We start from the raw sequence: 13875 nt of genomic DNA on the forward strand, positions 1-13875 counted from the left end.
TTTATCTCTTGTAGATTGGAGAGATTATTACTCGATACAGAGTCCCTGAAGTTAATTAAAGGGCAAAAAGTGGAAAAGGAGAAAAAAAAAAAAAGACAAAAAACCTAAGAAAAATAAAAAAAAAATGAAAAAACTCAGCCAAAAGAGTATCACATTAGATGACATGACAGCTTGTGATATACAAACAAGGCACAGAGAAAGCTCAACCCACACTGTTCTCAAACACTTGAGGGGCCACCTCGAGCACGGGCTCCGTCACTGGAGACCGACCACCTATCCAACAGGGGTTGCCATATTTTCAGAAAGACCTTATCTTTTTTGATGATTGCATACCGAATTCTCTCCATGTGTAGGACATTGCCCAAGTCTCTAAGACACTGCTGGAACAGAGGACTAGATTCAGATTTCCATTGTTACAAAATTAAACGTTTGGCCAGCAGTGTGCACAAGGAGATGGCTTGACCCTCGAATGATTTAATAGAGGGATTGAATGCCACGGATCCAAACATAGTCAGTAGTGGATCTGGCTCAATGTTTTTATTCAATGCCTTTGAAATATAATCAAAAATAAGTGACCAGAATGTGTTTAGTTTTGAGCAGCAGAACCAGAACTGGTGAGCAAGTGTGCCGGTCTCCTGTTTGCACTTATCACATAAGGGAGAGGTATTGGGATATATGGCATGAAATTGACTCCCAAACATCTTCCGAAATTGTAATATCCAAATCCCTCTCCCAATCGCACCTAGATTTATCACTGTAAACAACATCAGAAGCCTGTAGAATGTCATAGAAAGAGGAAACTGAACCCATAAAACCAGGTGTAATCTGAAGAATACTGTCTAGTGTGTTGTGTTTTGGTAAATGTATAAAGTTAGGTATATGAGTCCTAAGATAGTTCCTGATCTGAAGGAACCTAAAGAAGTGTGCTGCTGGCAGGTTATGAGACTTTTGTAGTTGTTGAAAAGACAATAGGTTACCCTCTGCATACAGATCCTTAATAGTTACTATGTTTTTGTTCTTCCAAGTAGAGAAAACAGGGTATGTTAAGGCAGCAGGAAAGGCATGGTTATGACAGATTGGACTATCCAAGTGCACCTTGGGCAGATTAAGAAATGACTGAATTTGTTTCCATATTTTTAAAAAGTTAAGTATAATAGGGTTGGTGTAGGGTGGTATTTTACGCTTGGCTGGATTGTTAAGCAACGCAGGAAGAGAGGTAACACCGACTGAAGCCATCTCAATCTGAAGCCAAGTTGGACCATTTACATCCTCTGCTGATAGGCAGTTGCGCCAAAAAGACAGCGCATACAAGTTGGCTGCCCAGTAGTACAATTTAAATTGCGGTAGTCCGAAGCCCCCTGCTGCCTTAGACTTACATAAATGTTTTTTAGATATCCTCACAGATTTGTTACTCCAAAGAAAAGATGAAACAACGGAATCCAACTTTTTGAAATAGTGGAGAGGTATAAACACCGGTAAACAATTGAAGATGTATAAAAATCTAGGCAGAGCGACCATCTTTATGGCATTAATACGACCAACCATGGATATGGGTAAAGTATTCCAGAATTCAATGTTATTTTTCAATTGCTGCATCTTGCAATCCCAGTTCTTCTTTAAAAGTTCCCCATGTTTACGAGTGGCTATTATACCCAGGGTTTAAATTTTGTCTGTGGAAACCTTGAAAGGTGTCGTGCGCAGGAAGCTTGGATCAACATTCTCAGAAATGGGCATCAATTCACTTTTCCCCCAATTGATCTTGTAGCCCGAAAAACTACCAAATGTCTCAATTAAATGTAATAAAGGTGGGATAGTTGTTTTAGGACGGGAAATAAATAAAGTCATATCATCAGCAAAAAGCGATAAATGGTTGACAGTGTTGTGAACTTGGATTGGGGCGATTTCTTGATTAGCTCTTATCTGACTGGCTAGAACTTCGATGGCTAAATTGAAGAGATAAGGGGAGCAGCTGTCCCCCTGTCTCACCCCTCTCATAAGATGGAAAGGCCGTGAGGCCTCCCCATTAGTGACAATTGATGCCTCAGGATGGGCGTAAATTATATTGATCCAATCTATAAATGTTTCCCCGAAGCCAAAATGTTTTAAAGTAGACAGTATGTATTTCCATTCCAGGCAATCAAAGGCTTTCTCGCAGTCTAAGGCAATGACCACCGACTCTTCCTTATGCTTATGGTACATGATATTAGAAAGACGGCGTAGGTTGGAATTTATGTGACGGCCCGGAACAAAACCCGTTTGGTCGGGGTGAATCAGATCGGCGATGTGCCTGGAGAGTCTATTTGCCATTATTTTACTCAAAATTTTCATTTCCATAGGAAGAAGGGATATTGGACGGTAGGAGGACATGTCTAATGGATCTCTATCTTTCTTCAAGATTAAAGCAATATTTGCCTGATAAAGAGAGTGCGGCAGCTCTGAAGCTTGTTTTGACTGCTTGAACATTCGCAAAAGCAATGGAGCTATGGTTGACTGAAACTTTTTATAGAATTCAATTACAAATCTGTCAGGGCCGGGGGCTTTATTGTTGGGAAATTGAGATATAGCTGTTATAATCTCACCAAGCGTTATATCTGCATCCATTGCCGTAGCGGCCTCCTCAGCTAAGGTAGGCAGCTGGCTGTCGGCAAGGAACTGATTCATGATTTGGGGATCTGGTTTCTTACTTTTGGATTGGTAGAGTTCCTCATAAAACTGAGCAAAACTCTTATTGATCCCGGCTGGATCCGTAATAAGTTTACCTTGTCTATCTTTTATTTTGTGAATGGCTCGGGTGGATTGTGAGTGCCGAAGCTGCCTTGCCAGTAAACTATGGAGTTTATCGCCCAATTCAAAGTATTTCTGTTGGGTTTTAGCAAGCAGTGCGCTAACTCTTTGTGAGAGGATAGTGTTATATTCAAATTTTAATTTAGTAATTGACTCCAGAATTGCATCGTTAGGGTTGTCCTTAAATGCGTTTTCTTGAATGGAAAGGTCCTTTTCTATGTCTGTCAGTCTCTTACTTTCGTTTTTCCTCTTGTTTGAGGCAAAATAAATAATGTGGCCTCTACTCACAGCCTTAAAAGATTCCCACAGGATAGAGTCATTAACATCTCCAGTGTCGTTCTCCCTAATGAAATGAGAAATTGATTTTTCCATGTGGTCAGTGAACTGCTCGTCAGCCAGAAGTGTGGGGTCAAGACGCCACTGTCGCCCTCTAGAGCTATGTTCTCCAATCCTGAGATCCATGGACAGTATAGCGTGATCAGAAATAACAATAGGGTGATATGTTACTGACCCAACTGTAGAAATCAATTTAGCATCCAGGAGAAAATAGTCAATGCGACTACTACTCTTATGAACCGGACTGAAGAAACTATAATCTCTAGTGGTTGGGTGGAGGAGTCGCCAAATATCTACTAAATTGGAGTTGGCCCTCAAAGTGTTCAAACAAGCACTGGCGTTGGATGGCTGGGGGGATTTAGAGGACTGTTTGTCCAAAAGGGGATCAAGAGGTCAAGTTCAGATCTCCACCAAAGATAAGGTTGGTATCTGAAAAGTTGGGGATTAAATTAAAAATCTTCTTAAAAAAAGCGGGATCATCAAAATTAGGGGCATATATATTAAAAAATTTAACTGGCACGGAGTTGAGGACACCAACTATTATGAGGTATCTACCATTAGGATCGCTGATTGTGGAGGAGTGAATAAAGGGGACGTTTTTCCTAATTAAGATTGCCACCCCTCTTGCTTTAGAGCTAAAACAGGACTGGTAGACCTGGTCCACCCAACCAACCTTGAGCCTGCCCTTGACTTTGTGTTCAATATGTGTTTCTTGCAAAAACATTATATCTGCTGAAAGAGATTTGAGACGAGCAAACACTTTAGCTCTCTTTACAATATGACCCAAGCCTCTGACATTCCAACTCATTAATCTGAAACCCCTACCCTGTGCTCGAGAAACAGATGCATTATGGGTTATCACTTGGCTCTGTTATACACGGTGAACAACTGCTGTCAAGAGTGAAAGAGCAAAAATTTACAAAAAAGGCTGAGGAAAGAAAAACAAAAAACAAAAACACACAGCAAAAAACCCACCCCTCCCAAAAGGGGTAAAACCCCAGAATGTAGCAACGGCTACAACTCACCATAACTTGGGCTATCAGGTCAAAAACCACAAACCACTGATATAAAAAACTGCCCAAAAACACCTTATATACACACACCAGACAGATGATGTCTACTTTACACAATAGCTGCCTCTCTGTAGATTTATAAAACTACACAAAAAAAGGCCAGAGGGAGGCGCTATATGACCAAAATTGTAGACACAAAACAATCCTAGGAAACCCACATACAGCAGGAGGAATAGGTGACGTCTCTAGCAGGGTTACAAGCTTGAATAAGTAGTAACTAAAATAGAAAATGAAAATCACATTTGCTCATTGAAAAGTAATGGATATAAAATGAAAACAACACTGTAGTAGCTGCTAAACAGAATGACAAAACTAGATGGGTCGAAAGTGGGCCACGTCCCACTTGGCTCCTGACCACAGATCAGAGTAAAAAGCGAGAAGAAAAAGAGAAAAAAAAGACGATGTTATGATCATAGGAGGACGGGACGTCAGCCCCAAGCCCCCAGAGTTGCTGAGAAACATTGAAGCTGCCACCCCAGTGGCCAAAGCTGGAACTGCAGGCGGGGAGAAATACATGCGCGAGCAAAACATACTGAGAGATATTTGTATATATAGATATAAATATGTAAACATATTATACATAAACACATATGCATTTACATATACATAGGCATCTCGAGTGTATTTAATAAATATCTCGCGTTCAATCCTTGACACACGGGCTGCCGTAGAACGCAAAAAGGACACTAGTGCGCATGCTCATAACTCTATGGGGGTACAAAATCAAACCAATAATTCTACTTCCGGCAGGTTTCCGGGTGCTTCAAAACGCCACTGAGCACATTCATTGAAATGATAGCTGGGGGCGGGGCAATCCGCCCTCTAGTTATATTATACCTCTATGGTCAGCCCCATGTTGATGAAGAGAGTCTGTTAGCTGGCAGGCTACTGTATGAGGCTGAGACCTTACTCACTAGTCTTGATCCGACGTGGCGACGGGCTCTGTAGAATCATGGCTCTGTGCTGAAGACACAAGTCGACGAGCCTCCTGGAGGGTAAGCTCCCGTTGTGGGCCGCCTGTCACGGTAGAGGCGAAGAGTCTGGCCGGGTGGCGAAGAGCCGGTTTCAGGCCACGGGTGTAGAGCTCCGGCATGACGTCGCGGTAGGTTCTCCTCTCCTCCAGTACCTCCGGGGGAAGATCCTCGAAAATCTGTATTGTGGAGCCTCGATAGTTGAGTTTACCCCTCATCTTGCGCGCCTCGCGGACCACCAGGTCACGGGTCTGGAACTTATGGAAGCGAGCAACAATTGCTCTTGGCTTTGTGGATGAAGGGACGCGATGCGAACGGTCCAATTCTGGGGGAGAGGATAGCACCTGGTCGCCCAAGACTTCTACCAGGAACCCAGGAAGGAATTCGGAGGGGCGAGCCCCTTCAGTGGACTCAGGCAAGCCGAGTATACGGACGTTGTTCCTGCGGCTGAACCCCTCCAAACTCACTGTTCTGGCCCGTAGCTTAGCATTGTCGTTAGCCAGGTTAGCACAAAGCTTCTCCAGCTCCACTAAACGGTCGCTGGTTGTGTTGGCGTTGGACTCAAGGGACGAAACACGTTGTTCATGATCTTCTACTGTTGAGTTGATGAGGTCCAGTTTCTTCTCGAGAGTAGAAAATCCTACTTTAAATTCGGCGGACAAGGCCTCTTTGTGCTTCTCCAGCATAACTGCAATGCGTCCATGTCTGCACCACCAGGCTGTAGGCCTGTGTCTTTTTTCGCGTCGACCGATCTCAATTTGTACGTGGGCTTCGTGGTCATTTCTTGTTCAAAAGCAAACTTTATACATTACTAAACTGTTTGGTGTGTATTTGGTGAATATAAAAGGGCTAGAAAGGTTAAAATAAAAAAGTTGAGTGGGAGCGTGGTGAAAGGCATGACGCAGCGACCGGAAAGCCAACAGTATTTTCTTTAACAAAATACAGACGGAAAGGCAAAACAGGACATGGAAGCCTAGTATAGACAGTAGAGCAGTCAGGATGGAAGTACTCCACTGGCTGTCCTTAAAAATATAAAAGTATAAATTATAATACAAAATATCATCCATCCTTAAGAGCCAGCATGCGTTCATTTGGAACCAGAAGTCTTGCCATGCATCTTCTGGGCTTTGTTCCTGAAATAATAAGTGTACTATTAATCATTTGTTTTTACTCTATCAGATATGTAAAGGTGTTCAATTATACACGTTAATGTGAACAAAATATTTTAATTTAAATTTTTTAACCTGCCTTACCTTAAATTTTCAATGTACCTCATTACCCAGTCCTCGGCTGGGTTAGCGCATGTCTCTTTGCCCTTTTTTGTGTGGAAACTGCAAAAGAAACACAAAGACATTAATGATCAGTGCATTGAATGCATGCCACGCAGCGGGTTACACTTCCCAACCATAGAGGTCAGAGGTCAAGCATCCACAAGATCCACAGAAATTCAGAAATGTTCAATTAAAATGTGAATATAGTGACAAATGGCACGCGTTGTGAGGTTGTAGATCGGCTATTTTCACATAAAAAAAAAATAGGGCTTAAAGGGATAGTTCACCCCCAAAATGACTTTTTTAATGTTGATTAGTCACCCCATGGAGACTCAGATATTTTTTGTTTTTGTCGCATTCCTAAGCCAATAATTTGATAACCGGCAGCGGTAATGGTAGGAGACAAAAAGAGTCTCCTTTGGGTCTCCTACCGGAACCGCTGCCTACCAGTCCGGTGGTCATCAAATTATTGGCTTAGGAATGCGACAAAAACAGAAACATATCCATGAATTCAAGTTTCGGTCCATGGGGTGACTAATCGATAGGATTTTTTTGGGGGGTGAACTATCCCTTTAAAAGATTCATGCATTTATTTATTTTTTATATTTTGGTCCCGGCGGTGGAAACACCAAATGTCTCTTTTGCGTCTCAAGCTGAAACCTTTTGGGAACCCCTGACAGAAGTGACAGAAGGACACAACCGTCCCGCCACAGTAGAACTACATTCAGTCCATATAGCTACTCACATTATAGTGTTGATGGAACAGTTCTCCTTGTCCGTCTGGACTGAATAGCCTCTGATGGCATTGAATGGAATACTGCCATTGCCGTAAGTTGTGCAGCAGCGGCGCAGAGAAGGTCCTGCCAAACAGAAGACAATCAGATTGTTATAGAGATATTAAAACTGCCACTGACATCACCTCCTTTTGACACTATTACCTTCTGAGTACTTAATACAAGTGCAATAATTCAAAGTTATTTATTTACCAATATCCATAGCCTCCATATTCCATAATTTTCACTCTGATTATGATTCTGAATCAATGCAAGACCAACACAAATTTGCACACAAGAAAGGGAAGAAACACCAAAATCCGAAGTGTTGATTTAAAGTGGGAAAAATGTGTCCTCTAAGAGTTAACTATCCGGATTTCACTGTGTGACAAACAAACAGAAAATAGAGGCATACTTACTTGCAGATGCATGTGTTGCGAGCAGGCCGACTGCCAGGAGCATGAGAAGGGATAACATCGGAGCCCTGATGTGCACCATGACTTCTACTGTGGTCGTTGTTTAGTTCTGTTCCTTTCTCTTCTGTCTTAGAGGTGTAGAGCTGCTGTGTTCTCCTGTCTATTGAGGTGTAGAGCTGCTGTGTTCTCCTGTCTTTGAGTGTAGGAGTAGATCTCTTGTGTTCTCCTGTCTTGGAGGTGTAGAGGTGATGTGGAGAGATGCTGGTCCCAGCAGTCTTATATACTACATGCCCTGAGAAGCAGGAAACTTCAAACCCTCATTTAAGGGACCTATGGGTTTTCCTGCCTCAGTGAGCGCCTACGCTGCCCTTATTAACTATTACATCACAAAACTTCCCCCTCACTTTCCCCTTGTGACCAAAAAGGGAACACCTGTCAGGCACAGTGATTGTGGGATTTAATGTTAGAGTGTAACCTTACTCGCTTGTTGTTATTCATAAGCATTTGCTTGTTCAGATCAAATATCTGTCATGTAATCTTTGCACCTTATTCACATGTTGACTGCAGTGTGTGTGTAACTACTAAAATATACAGCATAGCTGATCATAGCTAAATATACAGTATTGTATAGTTAGTACAATTGCTGTTTTAATTTAAAGTAATATTTTATAGAGATCAACAATCGTGTGAACAGTGACCTTTTAAGAGCTTCATGGATTAATTAAACATTGTCACACAGTGACGCAACATTGATTGATTGATTGAATATTTTATTAGACAGAAATGTAAAAACAACTTGAGTACAGTCAAACACTTTGTCTAAAAGGATTACACCAAAAATGTCCTTGCGGTCTTGTTTCCATCAGGGTCCTAGGTATTTAATTCATCAACATATAAAATAGCACCAAACATTCAATATTATCACAAATATAAAACACTATATGAACAGAGTAGAGAAAAAATGTGGGGGGGGGGGAATGCGGGTAAAGACGGGGGGGGGGGTTGCCTGTCTAAGGGAGAAGTGATAACTACCTCCCCCTTTGGCCTCCTGAAAGGTGGATTTTCAGGGCTGTTCTAAAGGATTTATTTTGGAGGGATGGGGTCAGGGCATTCCACACTCGGGTTACCTGTGTTACAGTAATAGTATTATGTAAATAGCCTACAATAGATGGGCTTAAAATAGTCTAGACTAGAATACAACAGAATAGAGTACAGTGCAATACGTGTAATCAAAGAGTAGATCTGTGACACATATAAACCACATTATGGACGTCCGTACTCCTTCAAATATAAGTATATATAAAGTATACCATATATTATATACTGTATATGTGCATACATATGTGTATATATATAATATATGCTTATGTGTATTTCTATATACGTGTACTTGCTGTTTTGTTGTTGTCCTTTTAAGTTTCAACCTAATTTGTTGCATGCATATATTGCTACAGATTTGTTTGAAAGTAAACCAATACAAATTGTTTAGCCTATAAGCTCACACATTCCTTCAAAGCCGGTTGAACGTAGTGGGAATTTATCGGGGAATTCAGAGCGAGGCTCTTATAAGGAAGTTGATATGCCCAGTAGTGTAATGTGACCGTGTGTTTAGAGAAGTCAAACCGTTCTTTGTTTAGTGTCAATACATTGCATAATCTGCAAGATGTGGGCCTCCAGTGTGGCAAGGCTTTGTCTGGGCTGATGAATTGTTTCTAGGTCAAAGGAACACTCAGCGGCTTGAACCGTGACCAAAGGGGAAAACGAAGACGTCAGTAACAAATATCAAATAGGTCGGAAGAATGAATGTCACGTAATGAATATCATAACCTACATTCTCTGAAACCACAACCTGGTTTTATACGTGCAATGTATGTGTGAAGCAATATTGGTTTCATACTGTCTAATTTATATTTGATGCAAGCATTAAATGTCACAGTAACAAGTTCAATGTGGCTTTACTTTGTTTTGTGATGAGATTCTATAATAATTATGCTAAACATAGTCGTGGCAAAACTAAAAACTAAAAAAGATAACAATGGAGACATGTTCATAATCTCTACATGAGTGAGTGTGAGTGTTCTAGTTGTATTTGCTGTAGGCCTACAGTATTTTGGTTACATTACAAAATAAGTATAAATGCATTCATAATGGGGCATGAAAGTTCCAAATAACATATCGTTAGCCTCATAGCATAATTGCCTAACTAACTTTTTGGTGAAATTGAAATTTTTGCCTATAGCTCTACTCTCCTTCTAACATTGCTGTATCATTGTGCCTGATTGCCTATGTCCTAAGCCAATCAGAATGCTTGTTACATAGTACCAAAAATGACTTAGGCAGAAAGTGCTTTTAAGTCAACTTTTTGACTTGACAGAAAGTGTTTTTTTTTGTAACAATCATTCTGCTGAGGACATTGGCAATAAGGCAGGATGAATCAGCAGTGTTAGGAGAGTAGAGTTAGGCAAATATGAATAAAGGCAGATAAACATGAGAAAAAGTCATCTAGGTGACTTAGGCAAAAAGTTTTTTTTTGTTTTGTCTCTCCTGAAAACCTTACAATAAATATGAGTTAGGAAATTATGATATTTTTTCTCTTTAAGAATGTGTATGTGTATATTACCTTTATGTGTATGTACAAATGTACAAAACAATCCAGTATTGGGCCTGGCAACATAAGTACCTTTCAATTTGTTCTTCTTTTTTATTACACACATACAAATGCTTTCTCACAACAACAAATAACGAGTCAAAATTAACTGGTTAACACAACCAATAAAGGCTGAGAAGAGTGTGACATCATTATGATTCTGAGCATGATGAAGCATATTCATATCTACAAGGTTGTTTATTTTTGACCAACAGAATTTGCATTACAAAACACCAGAGCCTTATAAAAGTCCATAAGCAAATGTCCAAAAAGTTTCACCTTGTTATTAATAGACAACAGCATGGAAAAAGACATTTAGTCAGAGAGGAAGGGTTTTTGCACCCGCTTGTCACTCTTGCCATCTGACCCAAATACTGTACAATTTCCATACCCCCCGCCCCCCCCCCCCCCCAAATAAATGTGGTTATGAGGTTGACAGAGGAGTGCTGCATCTCCATCTAAGACGGAATGAACGTGATCTTTAACATTTCATCTGCAGGGTCCAAGTCTGGAAACAACCGTTATCAGAAGAACAGTGACTGCCTGAGTGGGTCTGTGTGAAAAGGTGGCAGACTCACTATGTCTCTCCACCTTACTGGTACTCAGTGGTGGAAAAAAAATCTTATTAAAGGAGGAGTTCACCCAAAAAATGATTTATTTTCTATCAATTGCACACCCCATGAAGCCTTGAATTCATGGATTTATTTTTGTTTTTGTGGCATTCCTAAGCCAATAATTTGATTATAATAAATTTGTCCCCATTGATTCCAGTAGGAGACACAAATGCATTTGTGTCTCCTACCGGAATCAATGGGGCTAAATTTATTATAATCAAATAATAAAGGAAGGAATGCGACAAAAACAAAAAAATATCCATGAATTCAAGGCTCCATGGGGTGAGTAATCCATAGAAAAAAAGGTATTTTGGGGGTGAACTACTCCTTTAAGTAAAAGTATCAATAATGCAAAGCAGAAATACTCTGTTACAATTAAAAGTCAGTACATCTAAATTGACTTGAGTAAAGGTATTGGTATCAAAAGTACTTAAGGTACCAAAAGTAGAATGCACTTTGTCCCATTTCAAGTCATCAAATGTATACAAATATGAAATTGTAATTTGAAAATAGCAGATCTACAATTGGCTATTTTCAACTAGTAACAAGTAAGTAAAGTTGTCAAATAATTGTAGTTGTGGTTCTACTGCTGCCCAAAGAACTGACTCATAATAAAACAATTCAGAATGGTATATTGCCTTTCTGACACTGCTGGCACGGAGAGAAATCCTCCATTTGTCCCTAAACCAGATCTTTGGCCGTATAGGACGTAATGTTATACTTGAAATTAGAGATTTTTTTATTTGATTTATGAGGATCACAGGCGGATGTATGTCCACCTGGGGCGCCAATAACCTTATATAATAATCTTACTAGTCTGACAATACTTCCTGATGCTACATAAGGCTTTGTTTTATTTGGGGAGGAGGGAGGAAAAAGGGATTTTCTTTTTTTCTCAGAACCTTTTGTGGATTTTGCTGATGTAACTTTTTTTTCTTGTGTGTTATGATGTTGCTTCTTTGTGCGTGTGTGTGTGTGTGTGTGTGTGTGTGTGTGTGTGTGTGTGTGTGTGTGTGTGTGTGTGTGTGTGTGTGTGTGTGTGTGTGTGTGTGTGTGTGTGTGTGTGTGTGTGTGTGTGAATGGGTGAATTGAAAAGTGGTCACAGTGGTCTGCAATGTGGTGTAAAGAATTATTTCATTTACTGTGCCACATCACCAGTGGTGGAAGAAGTACTCAGATATTTTACTTAAGTAAACTAAAATGTTTGAAAATAGCGGATCTACAAGCTCACAACGTGTCGCATCGCGACACGTTGTGATCGGCTATTTTTAAATAGCCTAGGTATAACATAGCTAAAGTGGTTAATGTTTGTTTTATAATATAAAAATGTATCTGCAAAGTAACTAGTAACTAAAGTTTTCAAATAATTGTAGTAAAAGTACAATATTTGCCTCTGAGATGTAGTGGAGTAGAAGTATTGAAAATTGGAAGTACTCCAGTACTTAAGTGCAGTACTTGAGTAAATGTACTTAGTTACTTTACACCACTGCACAGCACTAGCCACTCTCAACAACATGAACACATGTTTGTGTAGCAAAGTGTCTCACAACCTCAGCCTGATGGCCTGAAAGTCTAATATCGCCCCAGAGTTGTGGGGAATTCCCTTTGGCTCAGTGGTTAAGATGTTGGCTTTCCATGCGGGAGACCCCAGTTCGACTCCCGGGCGTTACATTGGTGCCGTGACCCGAATTGGGTTCCCCCGTGGGAGGAGGAGGTCAAAAGGCGGGTGAGTGAAGCGGAGTGGCTCACAACCTCAGCCTGATGGACTGAAATTCTAATATCTCCCCTGAACTATGAAAAATTCCCTTTGGCTTAATGGTTAAGATATTGGCTTTCCACGCGGGAGACTGGGGTTCAAATCTTGGGAGTTACATTTGCTCATGTTATCGTTACTGTTGTTGTTACTGTTACTGTTATTGTTGTTGTTGTTGTTGTTGTTGGAGGCTACTGATGTCTCTCTTGTCTTACAGTTTCAGGACTATGACAATCTGGACAGCAAGCGGGTTCAAGAAGCCATGGAGAACATTCAATAAATGCATTTATTCGCCACACCTGCCATTTGATTACTTAGTCAGTCCACTTTCCAGTCAGTTTGCAATCTTCAGACATTTACTACTGCACAAGGATTTTCCAGAACCACCAATCCCCCCGGATTATAAAAGGGCATAAAAGGGACACAGGCAGACAGACAACTGACAGTTACAACTGGTATAACAGGTAGCCTATTGCATAACAGGGTGGGGCATGCATTCCCAACTATCCAAACTTGCATCATTCCAGAGTAGGCCGCTGCACAGCGGGCCAACAAGCACCAGTCTAGTACTATGAATGACCTCCAGGAATGTCTATGTACTACAGTGGTGGGAAAAGCACTAAAATGTTCTACTTCAGTAAAAGTATCAATACTGCAACATAGAAATACTCTGTTACAAGTAAAAGTCAGGAATTCAAAATGTACTTGAGTAAAAGTACAGAAGTATTGGCATCAAAATGTACTTAAAGTACCAAAAGTAAAAGTATTCGTTATGCAGAATGTCCCATTTAAAGTTTTCAAATGTATTAAAATCTTTTGAAAATAGCAGCTCTACAAGCTCACAATGCGTCGCATCGTAACACATTGTGAGCTTGTAGATCGGCTATTTTGAAATGGCCGAAATGTATATAGGACTGAAGTGGTTAATGTATGTTTTGTAATAATAATCAAAATCTACAGTAACTAGTAACTAAGTTTAAAAATAATTGTAGTGGAGTAAAAGTACAATATTTGCCTCTGAGATGTAGTGGAGTAGAAGTAAAAGTATTGGAAATACTGAAGTAAAGTACAAATACCTCAAAATTGTACTTAATACAGTACTTCAATAAATGTATCTAGTTATTTTCCATCACTGATGTACTGAAAGATTGCACTGCTTTCAGTGTGGCAGTAATTGCCTCAGGCTTTGCTTGTCCTATTAGAACAAGTAATTCAAGATAAAGTTCTCTAAAGAAGA

The 13875-nt window shown here is 40.2% G+C and overlaps 1 protein-coding gene across 1 annotated transcript; it reads right to left on the bottom strand.

The window, feature by feature from the left end:
• Positions 1–6116: 6116 nt before the first annotated feature.
• LOC308093166 (C-C motif chemokine 20-like) lies at positions 6117–7893 on the bottom strand. The gene is made up of 4 exons (XM_080439402.1): positions 7628–7893; positions 7181–7295; positions 6418–6495; positions 6117–6297 (listed from the first exon to the last, which is right to left on the bottom strand). Exons 1-4 carry the CDS (start codon positions 7704–7706, stop codon positions 6252–6254), a joined length of 318 nt encoding a protein of 105 aa, XP_080295528.1. The 5' UTR covers positions 7707–7893; the 3' UTR covers positions 6117–6251.
• Positions 7894–13875: the final 5982 nt, after the last annotated feature.

Source organism: Gymnoscopelus braueri (assembly GCF_963280865.1).
Source record: "Gymnoscopelus braueri genome assembly, chromosome: 10".
Taxonomy (NCBI): Eukaryota; Metazoa; Chordata; class Actinopteri; order Myctophiformes; family Myctophidae; genus Gymnoscopelus; species Gymnoscopelus braueri.

What these genes read in the sequence shown, in the direction of transcription:
- LOC308093166 (XM_080439402.1), bottom strand. Translation starts at nt 7,706, where the DNA reads ATGGTGCACATCAGGGCTCCGATGTTATCCCTTCTCATGCTCCTGGCA. An exon ending in TGTTCCATCAACACTATAAT is followed by an intron (nt 6,496 to 7,180) that starts GTGAGTAGCTAT and finishes TTTCTTTTGCAG; the next exon opens with TTTCCACACAAAAAAGGGCA. An exon ending in AGGTACATTGAAAATTTAAG is followed by an intron (nt 6,298 to 6,417) that starts GTAAGGCAGGTT and finishes TTATTATTTCAG; the next exon opens with GAACAAAGCCCAGAAGATGC.